Source organism: Thamnophis elegans, chromosome 3 (assembly GCF_009769535.1).
Source record: "Thamnophis elegans isolate rThaEle1 chromosome 3, rThaEle1.pri, whole genome shotgun sequence".
In the NCBI taxonomy this organism is placed as follows: Eukaryota; Metazoa; Chordata; class Lepidosauria; order Squamata; family Colubridae; genus Thamnophis; species Thamnophis elegans.
In genome coordinates, this window is record NC_045543.1 from 96,581,674 (window position 1) to 96,595,855 (window position 14,182).

At 35.9% G+C, this 14,182-nt stretch overlaps 1 protein-coding gene across 5 annotated transcripts in view; it reads left to right on the top strand.

Moving 5' to 3' along the window:
* The window catches only part of SEMA6A (semaphorin 6A), a 182,278-nt gene that overhangs the window by 81,537 nt on the left and 86,559 nt on the right, over nucleotides 1-14,182 (top strand). For all 5 annotated transcript variants that reach the window (XM_032213594.1, XM_032213596.1, XM_032213597.1 and 2 more), the window contains exon 2: nucleotides 12,294-12,429. In XM_032213594.1, the coding sequence (XP_032069485.1) occupies nucleotides 12,330-12,429 (100 nt within the window). In that variant the 5' untranslated portion in view covers nucleotides 12,294-12,329. The remainder of the gene's footprint in view (nucleotides 1-12,293; nucleotides 12,430-14,182) is intronic.

Consider the following 14,182-nt stretch of genomic DNA (forward strand, 5'->3'; position numbering starts at 1 on the left):
AGTAATTGGCCCAAAATTTCCCAGCTTTCTTTCATGAGACATTGTGGTTCAGTGGTTAGAATGCAGTACTGCAGGCTGGCTGACTGCTCACTCCAAGTGTTCGATTCTGAACGGCTCAAGGTTGACTCGACCTTCCATATTTCCAAGGTTGGTAAAATGAGGACCCAGATAGTTGGAAGCAAGAGGCTATTAAGGCCTGTGTAGTAGTTCATAAGTCTAAGTGCTATTGCTATGTCTAAGGCAGGCCTGGAACTCACAGACTAGTAGGCTTAGAGAGGGCTATGTAGTGGTATATAAGTATGTGCTATTGCTATGTCAAAGGCAGGACTCGAACTCACAGACTTCTGGTTTCTAGCCTACTGCCTTACCCACTAGACCAAACTGTGTTGTTGTTTTTCCTAGTTTATATGTGCTGCATCTCAGTAGCAATTTCTACTCTTTGAATAGTCTGCTGCCTGAAGTAAGATTGGACTTCACAATGTTGCCTTTATTATTAAAAACAGTTGTTTCAGAGCGCTTTCAATTATTTGTATCAGAATTGTAATTACAATTCTGTGATTTAATGACATTATGATTAGTTATTTTAATTTGTACCGTAGATACATTACTGTGAACTCCTGAGAGTTTTGGAATTGCAGCAGGTAAAAATATCCAATAATGCTCACTTTATTAGAAAAATACATCCATACTTAAAGGATAATATATTTCCCATTAAAAGCTCTAAAATGAATCCCCATATAGAGAATTATAGGCTGAGGGCTGGAAGTATTGCAGTAATCTCTCTAAATCATGGGGAGAAAGGGGATGCAATGATAGGAATTGTCTTGGCTGGATTTGTACACAGCCAAGGATGGATAGTTTGAGTGGTTAAAAAAAGGCACAGAAATAGAGTGGAGGTGAATACACATTGCAAGTATGTAACTTTGGTTGGAAGGCTAAATTCTCACCATGCTTTGTTTTGCTTTGGATTAACATATTCTGTGAACCCATCTGGGTTTTTTTTCTTTTCTTTTGTTGTAAACTGTGGTTTGGGGCTTATTGTAATGTGTGAATGCCTCAAGTGAGATTAGCCATACTTTGGTCAAAGGGAAAACATACTCACTGGGCTCTGTATAATCTGTCACCCTCAACTTGCCCTATCCTGGCCCAGAAGCAGATAGGAATTTTTCTGCTCCACTTCAGAGTAATGTTCTTTGGTTTGTACCAGCACAAAGCTGGCTGTGCTGTTTCTTTGCTGCATCTTATATTCAGTCAGTGTCTGTGCTACCAATAATAATTCTATGGAATGCTGGCATGCCATCTCCCCTCTAGTCCCTGGTTTCTGCCTTCCAAAGCGTTTTTACTTTGTGTGCATCCACATAAAGTCTGAACCCCACCTGTAGTTTATGAAGTGAATCCTAGGCATTTCGCGCAGTTTTCTGTATGTCCAATAAGCAATGTTTTGAAACACAGTTTCACTACTTCTTACAGAATGTCTGTCTGGTTAGATTCACTGGAGCATTTTGTAGAACTGATCAGTTTGGAACCACAAATTTTACACTGTTCTTCAGCATAAGGAATTTGGAAAGTGACTTAAGAAATTTGGATCTAAAGGAATGTCATGATGACAATAGAAATTTGTTATAAGGAGCAGAATTAAATAAAGTACTGCAGAAGATACAAGTTAGAAAGTAATAGCTTTCAGAACTCATCTTTCCTTTTTGGTAGGAACTACAGTCACTGTTTGAGAAGTGAAGCAAAAATAGTAAAATAAATGCAGTTCACAGATCTGCAGCTGACAGCAGCACTTGGAAATAGTTGGCAAATGGTTATTTATTTATTCAGTACTTCTGATTCTGTATACTGAATAATGAAGGCTAAAAACAGCAGGACAAGAAAAGTCAAAAAGTTGTTGCTTCTGTTTCCATATATTTCACAAAGAGTAAGGCCTTATACTGTGATTAATAGCAACTTCTGGCTCTAAGAGAAGATATGTCATATTGAACAATTTCAGACAATAATTTCATAGTTAAGTATAATTTAGCTGTGCAATTCCACTTATTATGGTAAAGTAAAATCTCCTCTAGTGTTATGAAATTATAATAGTGATATGATTGATCATACATATTAAATTTAGTCACCTGTTTATCTCCAATAAGGCAGAAAAAATATAGCTAAGAATCCTATATTCATAGTCTAGTAAAATCACTAAAATAGGCCAAAGCTCCATGGTAAAGAACGAAACTTATCCTATGATCTCTTGTGACACTAGTTGGGAATTTGAGGCAGCACAAGAAAAACATTACCATCATGCATAGATTGTTGTAAAGATGCAACAGGTTATGGCATTCTCCCATTTGACAACCCATCATGTACAGTACATGAAGAATGCTTTCCTACACTGTTTCAGCCATCTTTTTCTCAAAACTAAATACATAATTACCTTCATTGTTTTGGTTGATGCTGTATTTTTTTTATATTAGTTATCTAAAGTTTTGTTGTTGCTATTATTTGCCCTGGATAAAGTGGATTATCTAGATTTTTGGTAGTCTGGATATAGGACTTGTGTTTATAGATGGCCTACGGTAGGTAATCAGACATCAATGAAACGGAATAATCATAGCCCAACATGAATGCCCATTCTGAAATAAAGCAAACCATTTTTAGATTGAATTCCTTATGCAATCCAAAATATTAACTTGCATATTTCTAGATAATCTGCACATTACTTGCTAGATTAACCTGAGCATCAATTTTTTAAGAATCATGAGAGCATTGAACAACAGTGCTGTTTTCCTTTGAGTCTGATTTTTATCTGTTTCTACAGAATGTTTGTATAGGCAAGAATATCCAGCAATTATATGTGCTATATATCCATATCCATACATACAGTACATATATATCAGGGGTGGGTTCCAGCTTCTTTTACTGTCAGTTCGCTCATGGACATGTTTCGGGCACGTGTGTGTGCTTTGTACTGAAAAAAATGGTATAAATCCGAACCAGTTCTATCGCCGGTGCCATAGACAGTTCGTGGGCGGCAGAGTTACTACCTACTCAGCTGAAGTGAGGAATTTAGCATTGACTTAAGTTCTTAGGTTAAGAACTTAAGTTAAGAACCTTCTATTATATTTTTCATTGGATGCAGCATTGTTTACTGTTCTCACTGTTGCTATGAGTTGCTCCTAAAGATACCAGTTGATCCTTAGGGAAAATATTGTGCTAGGTTGGATTTTGCTTTATTTAGAAAATGTACCTTTTCAGTATGAAAGCAGCATTAGGGACACATTAGCTATTCTATTTTCAGAAAAAAAATCAAGTTCTTCACAAAGTGGAGTCTCAAAACAGCCTGGGATTTACTAGTAATACAATATGTTTATAGCTGCATAAATGTGTCTTCAGTAATTATAAAGATATTCCAGCTTCTGATATTTAATTCCTCTAACTCAGAAAGTAAATCTTAGTGGTGCCTGCATGGTTAATACATTTTAAGAAGAAATTGTCAAAACTGGAACAGATGTCATCTTTTCAAGAATAGAGATAGCACTCCAAATAATCACTATAGGAATATGACACAGCATTAAAAGCTATAGCATCATTTCTATAATATCAAATGGCTTATTGCTGACAGCTATCTACCAAATAGAACCAAGGTCACTAAGGACTTAGGACTATTGATTTTACTACAAGAAAAGGACCTGATTCTGGCTTTAGAGAAAGGACTTTCTCTGCTTCTCGCTATAATGCTGGTGAATCATCAATGCTAATGGAAAAATGGTATCAGTGACATGGACTAGCTATTTTAAAATAAAATAATACGTAGGCTTTTTTACCTATCTGAATTTCTCTTGTTGCAATGTTGATCATATAAGTTGTTCCACAATATTTCCTGTCTTAAATTTCAGTTTAAGATGTTTTTGTTAACAGCCATAGGTCTATTATCCTTTAAATTTGCTGTCTACAATAGCAATATCACTTACTGTATTTTTTGGCATATAAGATGCGCCTTTTTCCCTCAAAAAAGAGGGTGAAAGTCTGGGTGCATCTTATATATTTAGTGTATATAGCATTTTTGGCCTCCCGAAACCCCACTCCCTTTGCAAAAATGGTCATGCATAGCCTTTAGGAGCTGCTGCTGGGGCTGGGGAGGGTTAAAATGCGCAAAAAATGCTCCGTTTCCCCCCCCCCAACGCTCAGGAGCATTGTACAAGTCTCCTAAAGGCTATGCCTACCCTTTTTTTTGACAAAAACCAGGCCCATTTTCGTGAAAAATGGGCTGTTTTGGGGAGGTCTGCAGAGTACAAAAACTTTTTTTAAAAAATTTGTCTCTTCAAAATTTTGGTGTGTCTTATACTCCAGTGTGTCTTATACTCCAAAAATACGGTAACAATAGTTGTGAATATCTGTAGTTCAGGTGTGTAGAATGATGGTAGAGGTTCGCTCTCTGAGCTTGTAAGTTGGTTTCCGAATATTTCATTGCCAGTTTAGATAACATCTTCAGCGGAATTTAAGGAATATCATTGTCAGTGTTCTTAGCAATTAGACCTATATACTGCTCCATAGTAAAAATAGTGTTTTACAGTGTTTTACAGCATTCTCTGAGCAGTTTACAGAGTCAGCATATTGCCCTCAACAACCCCGGGTCCTCATTTTACCAACCTCAGAAGGAGAGAGGGCTGTCAACTCCTGACAACTGGTCCATACTTTGTGCTAAGTCATAAATCATGTTTTACAAACCTCATTGACTAAATTTATGTAGTATGCTAAATAAACATTGTAAACTAAATAGGCAGTGCCAGCATTTAGATATGAAGAAAAATTATGGATTATTCAGATGTCAAAACATTATTTAAAGGAACATTTGTTTTATAGAAAATGCATATTCATATTCAGCAAAAGTATGGAACCAGCTCTGTAAACGTTACTAGTAAGATCCAGTTTTCAAATAAAGCTGTAAAGTTTCTTATCAAGAAATTAGAAACAACAATGATGAACACTGTCCGTATCTAAACTCATTGGCAATATTTAAACAAATCAGCCCTGAATTATGCCAAGAAGCCATTGCAAGTAGCCCTCAACTTACAATCATTTATTTAATGACCATTCAAAGTTACAGTAGTACTGAAAAAAGTAACATGGCCATTTTTCACACTTAGAATCATTGCAGCTTCCTAATGATCATGAGTTCAAAATTTCAATGTTTGGCAACTGACTCATATTTACTGAGCAAGTTGCAATATCTCAGGGTCATGTGATCACTTCTTGTAACCTTATGACCAGTAGTCATATTGGTCAATGGTAAAGCCAGAGTCACTTAACAACCAAGTTACTAATTTAACAACTGCAGTGTTTCACTTAACAACTGTGGCAAGAAAAGTCATAAAATGGGGCAAAACTGACCTTACTTTCTTGTAAGGAAATTGTGAGCTCAATTGTCAACTATCTATAAATGTTGTGGATATGGTTAGGCTTTTGGGATCTACTATATACCATTCTATCTCAGCATGCAAAGGAACATCCTGGAAATCATCCCTGCACCTGTCTAAATATTCATTTTGCAAAGATTATTACTGAATTGCAAATTTATACGGAAGGATATGGTTGTCTATGATCTGTCTCCAAAAGCTGGATATGGTATTTTTTTAACAATCTCCCTTCCCAACGTCTCTAATGAAATTACTTATAGAAGAAAATGACCTATGTTTTAAAATTTTAAATCTAGAATAGTTTAAACTACAGTAATTTATACTCTGTCAAAGCTTTAGAACTTAACTACATCCAGGGAAATTGTTAAGGAATGGATTTAGAACAAACAAGTTCTTTTTTCATGAAACATATAAATTACCACGCACACTTTACAGTACTGTTATAGATAATAACAGAAAGATAACCTAGCAATTGATAGTAATTGTGATAAAAAGTGAATCTTTATTTGCACCTCGTATGAACATACATTTTGTTCATTTCAGAAAGATATAGATTAGAACCTGCAATTCATGTTTATTTTATTTATTCACAAATATTTTATTCATGTTTGTTTTAGCCTTTTGATTTATCCTAGGTGTCCAAAAAACAGTGTGTGTATGTGTATGTGTGTGTGTGTGTGTGTGTGTGTGTGTGTGTGTGTGTGTACACATAAATTGGAAACTACTAAAAGAAGGTTTATCCCAATTGTTTAAAAAATAGAAAATGCCATCCTAAGCATACATGCTTAAGCAAGAAATAAATCCCAAGTGGGCTATTGCAAGACAATATGCTTTTAGGATTGCTATCTTTCCCCAAATGTCTTTGTATATTGATTCAGAAACAAGGTTTATTTAAAACACTACATGTTTTGTAAATAAATGTATATAAGATTGTAATGCGTATTTATTAAAAGGTTTAAATGTGCATAAACAGTTGTACAACCTTTCAGTATATATTTGCAAAGTAATTATTTAATAATACTTGAAAATTACTGTTTGACCTTAGCTGAGTTTTCTGCCAAGTTTTTTGCATGGGAGAACAATTAATTGAAAACAAGTTTTGTCATAGGTTCAACTATGATGAGGATTTCCCGCCCCCCAAAAAAACCTCCTTTTTTCCTTAAAAATAAAAATTTCAATAAAAGACTTGTTCAGTGTCTTCAGAATGTAATGTTAACCTCGCTCCCCCCTTCTCTCCCCGCCCTTCTCAGTTGCTTAGTCTGAAACATCTGTTAGTTTTCTGTGCATTTGTATTATTTTTTATTTAAGCACTTAAAATAATATTAAAAATGAGAGAGTTACAATGATGGACTTTTAGTAGAAGCGTCAAATTGTCTTGATTTTCCAAAACACAATATATTTAAACAATGCACTAAAAGACCAGATAGCTTGTCCAAAGCCTTCAGCACTTATCCGCTGGATTTTATAGTGCTGGCTTTTAGAATAATAACAAAATGTCTTGTTAATCTTTTTGTGGAAAACACTTGTGCTTATAAGAACTGGAAATTTCCACCAAAGCTATTTACAAAAGAATTGACAAGAAGGATCCTGTATATTTATATATGCATATTCTAATGTTGCCGAACTCAGAAAAGTAACCAATGAATTGCTGATTAAGTTGGTTTAGGATTCATAGACTGGAACCATGTCAGCTATGGATTTGTAAAAATAACAGAATACAGACATATAGAGAATCAAAGTAGATTCTTGCATCCTTCTATGGACCACTGATTTTATTTCCAAATTCATAATTTTAAACCAAAGTCCACCATGAAGTATTAGCACTAGCAATAGCCAAGTGCTTTACAGCACTCTCGAAGTCGTTTACAGAGTCAGTATATTGTTCCCAACAATCTAGGTCATCATTTTACTGACCTCAAGAAGGATGGAAGTCTGAGTCAGTTTTGAGCCAGTGAAAATTGAACTGCTGGCAGTTGCAGAATTAGCCTACAGTACTGTATTCTAACCACTGCACCATTAAGATAAAATATATTTTTAGAAAGGGGTATTAAATATATGCTGTGCAAAATGTCTAGCAAGCGCTGGGAATTCAGAGGAGGAAACAAGGGCATTGTAAAAGATAGATCTCATCCTAGGGGAGAGAAAAGCAGATAAAGAGTCTCTGATAGGTATAAATTGAGCTGGGAAATGGGTTTAACAGGCTTTCAGCTAGCAATAACAATTTCTTCAAACGTTCTTGTTTCTTTGCATTTGTCTGTCTTGAAAGGATTGCTTCACACAAAGATGTTTTAAGCATAAACACTAATAAAAGGAGAGGCAGAGGTATATATAAATATTGAAAGTAAATAAAGTTGACATAATAACAATACAAGTGGTCTGTGTTTAGTGGCTACTTTTGGGAGCAGAGACGTGGTTAATAAGCAAAGTGGTCACTTAGTGAAACTTTGACTGGGCTTATGATCTTAGTTCAGCTTTCCTTTGTGTTACAGAGAAGTGAAGGTCATAACTGTGAGGATTGGCCACAAAGTTAGTGTTTTATCACTGCAAATGGTTGTAAAAGAAAGCCATCACTTAAATGAAAATTATATGTAATACAAATTGCATAATGTTTGAAACAGTTTAACTTAAATGGTTCCATTTTAATTAAAATTCCAAATAAATTAAGCAATGAGGATGACAATGATGAGGATGACAATTTCTATACAAGATGTCTTTGCCATGTTTATCTAGAACAAGGAAGTTTCTGTAAGGAGAAAAAAGGTAGTTTGTACCACACACCAATATTTTTCCCCAGTGCAACAGGACATTGGAAATAAATTAGAATTCTCTGGAAATTGAGTAGAATGGAATCAAATTTGATATGACAAAAGAAAACAGCTAAAGAAAGACTGAGCTATTTTAAGGGTATGGAAAAATATAGATCTGCTCTGCATCATTTCCCTGACTAGTTATTTTTTCCCCAACCCAACTAAATACTTGGAATAATGTACGAAAAGATGTTTAGGACTTTGTCTGATCATCTATCTGTCAGCAGGATAACTCTCCAAAATCAAAATGGTATGGGATCAAGTTTGGTGTAGGAGGAGAAGCCAGAAAAAACAAAAGATCAAGTCAGAAAATGGGCCTAAAACTGAAGGCTGTTCAAAAAATACTGTAATTTCCTCAATGCATTGCTATGGTTCTTGGTCAACAATCTGGAATGCTTCCAACAGTTCCATTGTTAAGCCCTCATCGCCCCCTCCCCCTTCATAATGTGCCTCAGAGTCAAACTGCTATTAAGGAATTCAAAAGAATTCTAGAAATCATGTTCTGCCTGCTTGCTCTGTTTTATTTTTTAAGACTTTAAAGATTAAATTCCACCTTCAAATTCTCCTAACCATATAGTTGCTGCTGGCATTACTGCCGGTTCGGTGCGCACACTATTTAGTGCATGCTCTGCATGTGTGTGCAGTTGTCCATAAATAGATCTGCGCCAGGGGTGGGTTTCTAGCCCTGTTCCAACCGGTTCGAAGGGGGCCGGTGGCGTCCTCGTGCACGTGTGCGGCGCACGCATGCGGTGCACGCATGTGTACTAGCGTCTGTGCGATGCTCCAGCTGCTCCTGGAGGATCGCGCAGGCGCTGTATGCATCCTGCGCATGCGTGGAAGCGCAGAACTCGTCAAAACCGGGTAAGGAGCGCGGGCGGGTGGGTGAGCCCTTCGCCGTTCCCGGAAGTTACTTACTTCTGAGTTCACCGACCAACCGGTTCGTAGGGACCGCCGCGAACCGGTTGAAACCCACCCCTGGTCTGCGCATGCCAGAACATTACAATATGAATGTCCTGCCAACCAGGAAACCAGTTGAGGGCGTGGCAGGCCTGGGTCACTGCCACTTCCAGTGACCCAGTCCAGAAAAGCACTACCGGTTCGGCTGAACCAATCCGAACCGATAGGAATGCACCTCTGATATAGTTATGTAGCTCATGGAATGACAGAATCAACATAAAAGGGTTCTCCTCCTCTCTTGAAATTCCTTATATTCCCTGTTAATAGGAATTAATATTCATTAATAGATTAATCTTGTGAGTGAAAATGTTTATAATTAAAACATTGACTTCTTCATTTTCCTTGGATAAACATCCTTTTCCCAATTCAATACCCAGAAGAGCATTATAATTGTCCAAAGACAGACATTATTTAAAAAAATAATGTTACCCTAAAATGTGTTTGCAAGGTCACCTCAAAAAAGTTTAAAACTATCGTAGTGTGACATTTCATATTTGATTTTATTTCTTAGAAATAAATTTATTATTTCTTAGGACATAAAGAATTCAAATAAATGCAATGAACTCTGTGCCTATGGATAGATGGACCTTATTAGAACAATTGTTCTAATATTTAGGTAGAGTCCATCTACCTCTACTATATCCCTATGAGTATGAACACTCACATTAACTTTTATTCTAAAGCTATTATTTTTGTAATGGAAGTGAAATAGTTTGGTAAATGAGTGAAAGCATACTGTGCATGAAAGGTAGTGAGAAATCAAGCATAATCTAATTTATGGGGCAAAATTACCTCTGGCAGTATTTTTCACATACTTAACTAAACAGTGTAAAGTCTCTTTTGGATTGCAGCCCGATTCAAAGGTCTGCTCCTTCATTCTGAGAATCTCTGAACAGGGATTTGGAGGGCACTATTTATGCCAATTAATGCCAATTAATATATACTGTACTATGAGAGGAGGGGGTTGCTACCGGATCAGGCGAACCAGTAGTGGAAATTGGGACTGGGTTGCTGAACTGGTAGGGATGGCAGGCTGGCCACACACCCGAACCGGTTTCCCCATCATCTCTGCCATTGCCAGCTTGTTTTTTAGTCATTTTTTCATGTTCTGCACATTCGCAGAACAATTTACAGGCAACTGTGCATGTGCACACAGCTGTGTGAAGTTCACATAAAGCGAACTGGCAGCAACATTGACAGCAACCCACCCCTGATGTAATATATATATATATATATATATATATATATATATATAGGCAGCATATATGTATGTATGTATGTATGTATGTATGTATGTATGTAAACATATAGTACAGATGACTTTCTACTCACTTTGATAGACATCTTTCTTCTTCAACCTGAAACTTTCAGACATGACTTTAATCAGTTTGGGACATTAGGTTGGGAAAGTTGAAAATGCATGAATCGTGAAAGAGAGTCTGCTGATGTAATGTCAAAACTGAAAACTTGCTTATGAGTTCGTCATGATTTACAAAGGGTTACAAATTTGGGCTGCAGAAATCAAGACCACTTCTAGTTGGCAGCAAAAAATAATTCAGAAGGCTATAGCTTCTTGCTGCCCTTTTGTGGTTATCTGAATTTTTGGAACTCAGATTTTGTAGTCCTAAGTATAAATAATTTTTTTAATTACTTGCAAAGAATAGGTGACTTTTGTGTATGTTCATGCAGCTGGTTCCTTTTCATGTGAACGTAAATGACTCTAGAAATGTAGTCTCTTTTGACGTGTCTCTTTTACATGTGTTCCTAGATTAATAATTTTTAAATTATGTGTACAGTTAAATACAAGCAATTAAAGTAATATAATTTCATTTGCATAATTTAAGATTCTTCATAGTATATTGAGTAATACTCAACTCTTTTTCTTGACTCCATTAGGTGTTTTAATTTAAAAGCATATAAGATGAACCACAGAATTAATCACTATTTATAACTGGACAAATTAGTCAGTATTGGCTGTGAAATTTCATTTTGAAATGAAGCAGAACTTATTAATGCATGTTTTGACATAGGAAAAAGTGTGAATATTACATAGAGTTTCAAAAGGACACACTGGCAGTTTATTTATTAAATTATTGTGCTCAATTCACTGTTGAAGCAATTTACAAATTGATAAAAAGGAACATAAAAGAATTAAAATTAATATAGATATAGATATGATAGAAATCAAAAATCAAGAGAATAGGCAGCACGTGGGTAGGTTCTTCTTTCTACCTTGTTAGCTATCCCTGGCATAGAGCAACTGTCTCAGTTTCAAATCTTTCATTTCCTTTGCATAAATCAAATTTTGAAATTTTGTACAATAATGAGCACGGAACAGAATAGAATTTAAAAAAATGTCCTATACTGATTTATCCTATGGGTTCTGCATTCCCATGAACCTCTCTACTGGCATCACTTTACATATTTTTAATTAAGCAAATTATTTAAAATTAATACATTACATAATGTAATAACTAGATCTAACTTGATTTTTGAAACTAACTACGGGAGCTAACCCTCAGAGGGCTATCTATTTCTTATGGCTAGTAAACCACCCATGGGGGTTAGAAAACATGTCTCGTAGCTCATAGCAGCTTTTAGGGGCAAAGAAGATGTCATTGTTGCTCTGTGTTAATGGCTTATTGACAGACTACTCTTTTTCTTTTAAAATGAATATATATAACATTTTATTGTGTATAACCAAAAGGCAGGGGAAAATCCCCTTTATTACTCAGTGGTTTTGGAAACTTTAATATATGAGGACCTCAACTCCCAGAATTCCCCTGCCAGTAAGGGTTACCCCAGAGTCATGGTGGTGTAGTGCTTAGAATGCAGTAGTGCCAACTGCCAGAAATTTGGCATCTCGAATCTCACCAGCTCAAGGTTGACTCAGCCCTCCATCTTTCCCAGCTTCGTAAAATGAGGATCCAGATAGTTGTGGGCAATATCTTGACTCTGTAAACTGCTTAGAGTGAGTTCTAAAGCACTCTGAAGTGATATATATGTGCTATTGCTACTGCTACAAATGCTAGTAAAAGTTACCAATGTTAAAGTTATCAATGTTGATTGGTTTATAGTATCTAAGTACCAATTGATCTTTCATTATCTTGTTTGTCTTTGACAGGGTGAAGTGAAGGATTAGTTTCCCAGTTGAACTACTATGAGGTCAGAAGCCTTGCTGCTATATTTCACACTGCTATACTTTGCTGGGGCCGATTTCCCAGAAGATCCTGAGCCAATCAGTATTTCGCATGGCAACTGTAAGTATGAAAGGCTGGAATATTTTTTTCCTCCTTCCCTTCCCAATATCAGGTCATAGCTTATTGCTAAGCAAGATTAAGGACTGCCAGCATTAGCAGGGCAAAAACATCCTTTCCGTTGCACCCTCGCTGGGCATCTACAGTAGATTTTTTCATATTCCCTACCACTATTTGTTGATGCAAAACAATTCACAAAACCACTGTGTTCTGACCCAGTCTATAAATGTACAACTCTTAGTTATCATTTCTTGTCTCTAAATCTTGTTCTTCTCCATGTGATTCTCATGTTAAACTTTCCAGTCATACCTTTTTCTTGAAAAATATTAAGCAATATTTCTTTCATAGCCAAAATGAGATGGCCAAAACACAAGCACTGCATTCCCCGAAACAGGAAGAATTAAGCTTTGCTATTGATTCAAATCAGCACAATTCTGAACATAATGTTCAGAACTGAAAGATTATTCATTTAACGAAACTGCTATCTAGCTATTTACTTATTCACACATGTGTAGCAATAAATGTATCACTTCTTTCGCCTTTGCAATTCTAATGTAAAACAGAACTAAAGAAAGCAAAATAGTTTCCATTTGAATATAAAAGTGAAAACTTGCCTGGAAGAAGAAAGTTAGTATCTACTCTGTTCCCTATTGGAATGCAAATGGATCAGAGAGAGAGCATTTGCAATGTTTAGCTTTAAAAAGGTAGGTTATAAAAGGCTTAATTAATGTAGAACTTCACTATCACAAGTGCTACAGCTTGAGAGCCTCCTCCTTAATACTATAAATTAAGTATGAGAACCCCACTAGAATGCACTGAAAAGTTTCTAACTATTTCATAGTTCATAATATTTAATAGGGATGTACTGTAGTTAAACAAAATAATAAATGTATGATCCAAAATGTTTGCTTACTTAAATACACATGCAAGAGAAGTTGCAGTTAGCTCTCAAAAGATTCTGTTTCATCATGGCTACACACATATAAATCTCTTTTTGAAAAAACAATCTTTAATTGATCTTTAAACACACAGTAGACCAGGTGTGTCTGGATGACTGGCAAGTGGCTCAGGACAGCCAGTAATGTAGCCCCACAAGATCATAAACTTTTAACATTATATTATTTATATAGATTATGGCAACTATTTTCTATGCAACTCAAGACAATTCCTCTTCCCTCAGTGTGGCCTAGGCAAGCCAAAAGGTTGGGCACCTATGCAGTAGACTAACTAAAATAAATGTAAATTAACATTGTCCTGGGCTTTCTTGAGTTTAAAGATTGAAGGGTTCTCCATAAGAATGTATGTGGTGCAAGCCTTAAATATGACCACTGAATTTCAATTGAGGGAAGGGCGCAAACTCATCTCATTCAACATAGACAATCCACATGGAAGTCTGAGATCTTGTATTTTAAATTAAGAAAATCAACTCTCTGAAAGTACCTGCATCCACATTTCATTCAAATTCCAGATATAAACATTTCATTGAAGTTTAACCAGCATTACCCCAAAACAAATCCAAAACTTTTTCACTGTTATAAAAGACAGAAATGCATCCTAGTAATGTTGATTTCAGTTTTCTGCTGTATGGATTCTGTACTTCAGGGTTAAAGCAGAAGGACAAGAAATAAATCCATTAAATCAGATTTATGAAATTATTCTTCAGCTACAGATACAGAGAGAGGAGGGAGAAGGAGAGGGAAGAAGATAGAGAAGTAGACGTATTGGAAAGGGATTAGGATTTTATGAGTGGAGGAAG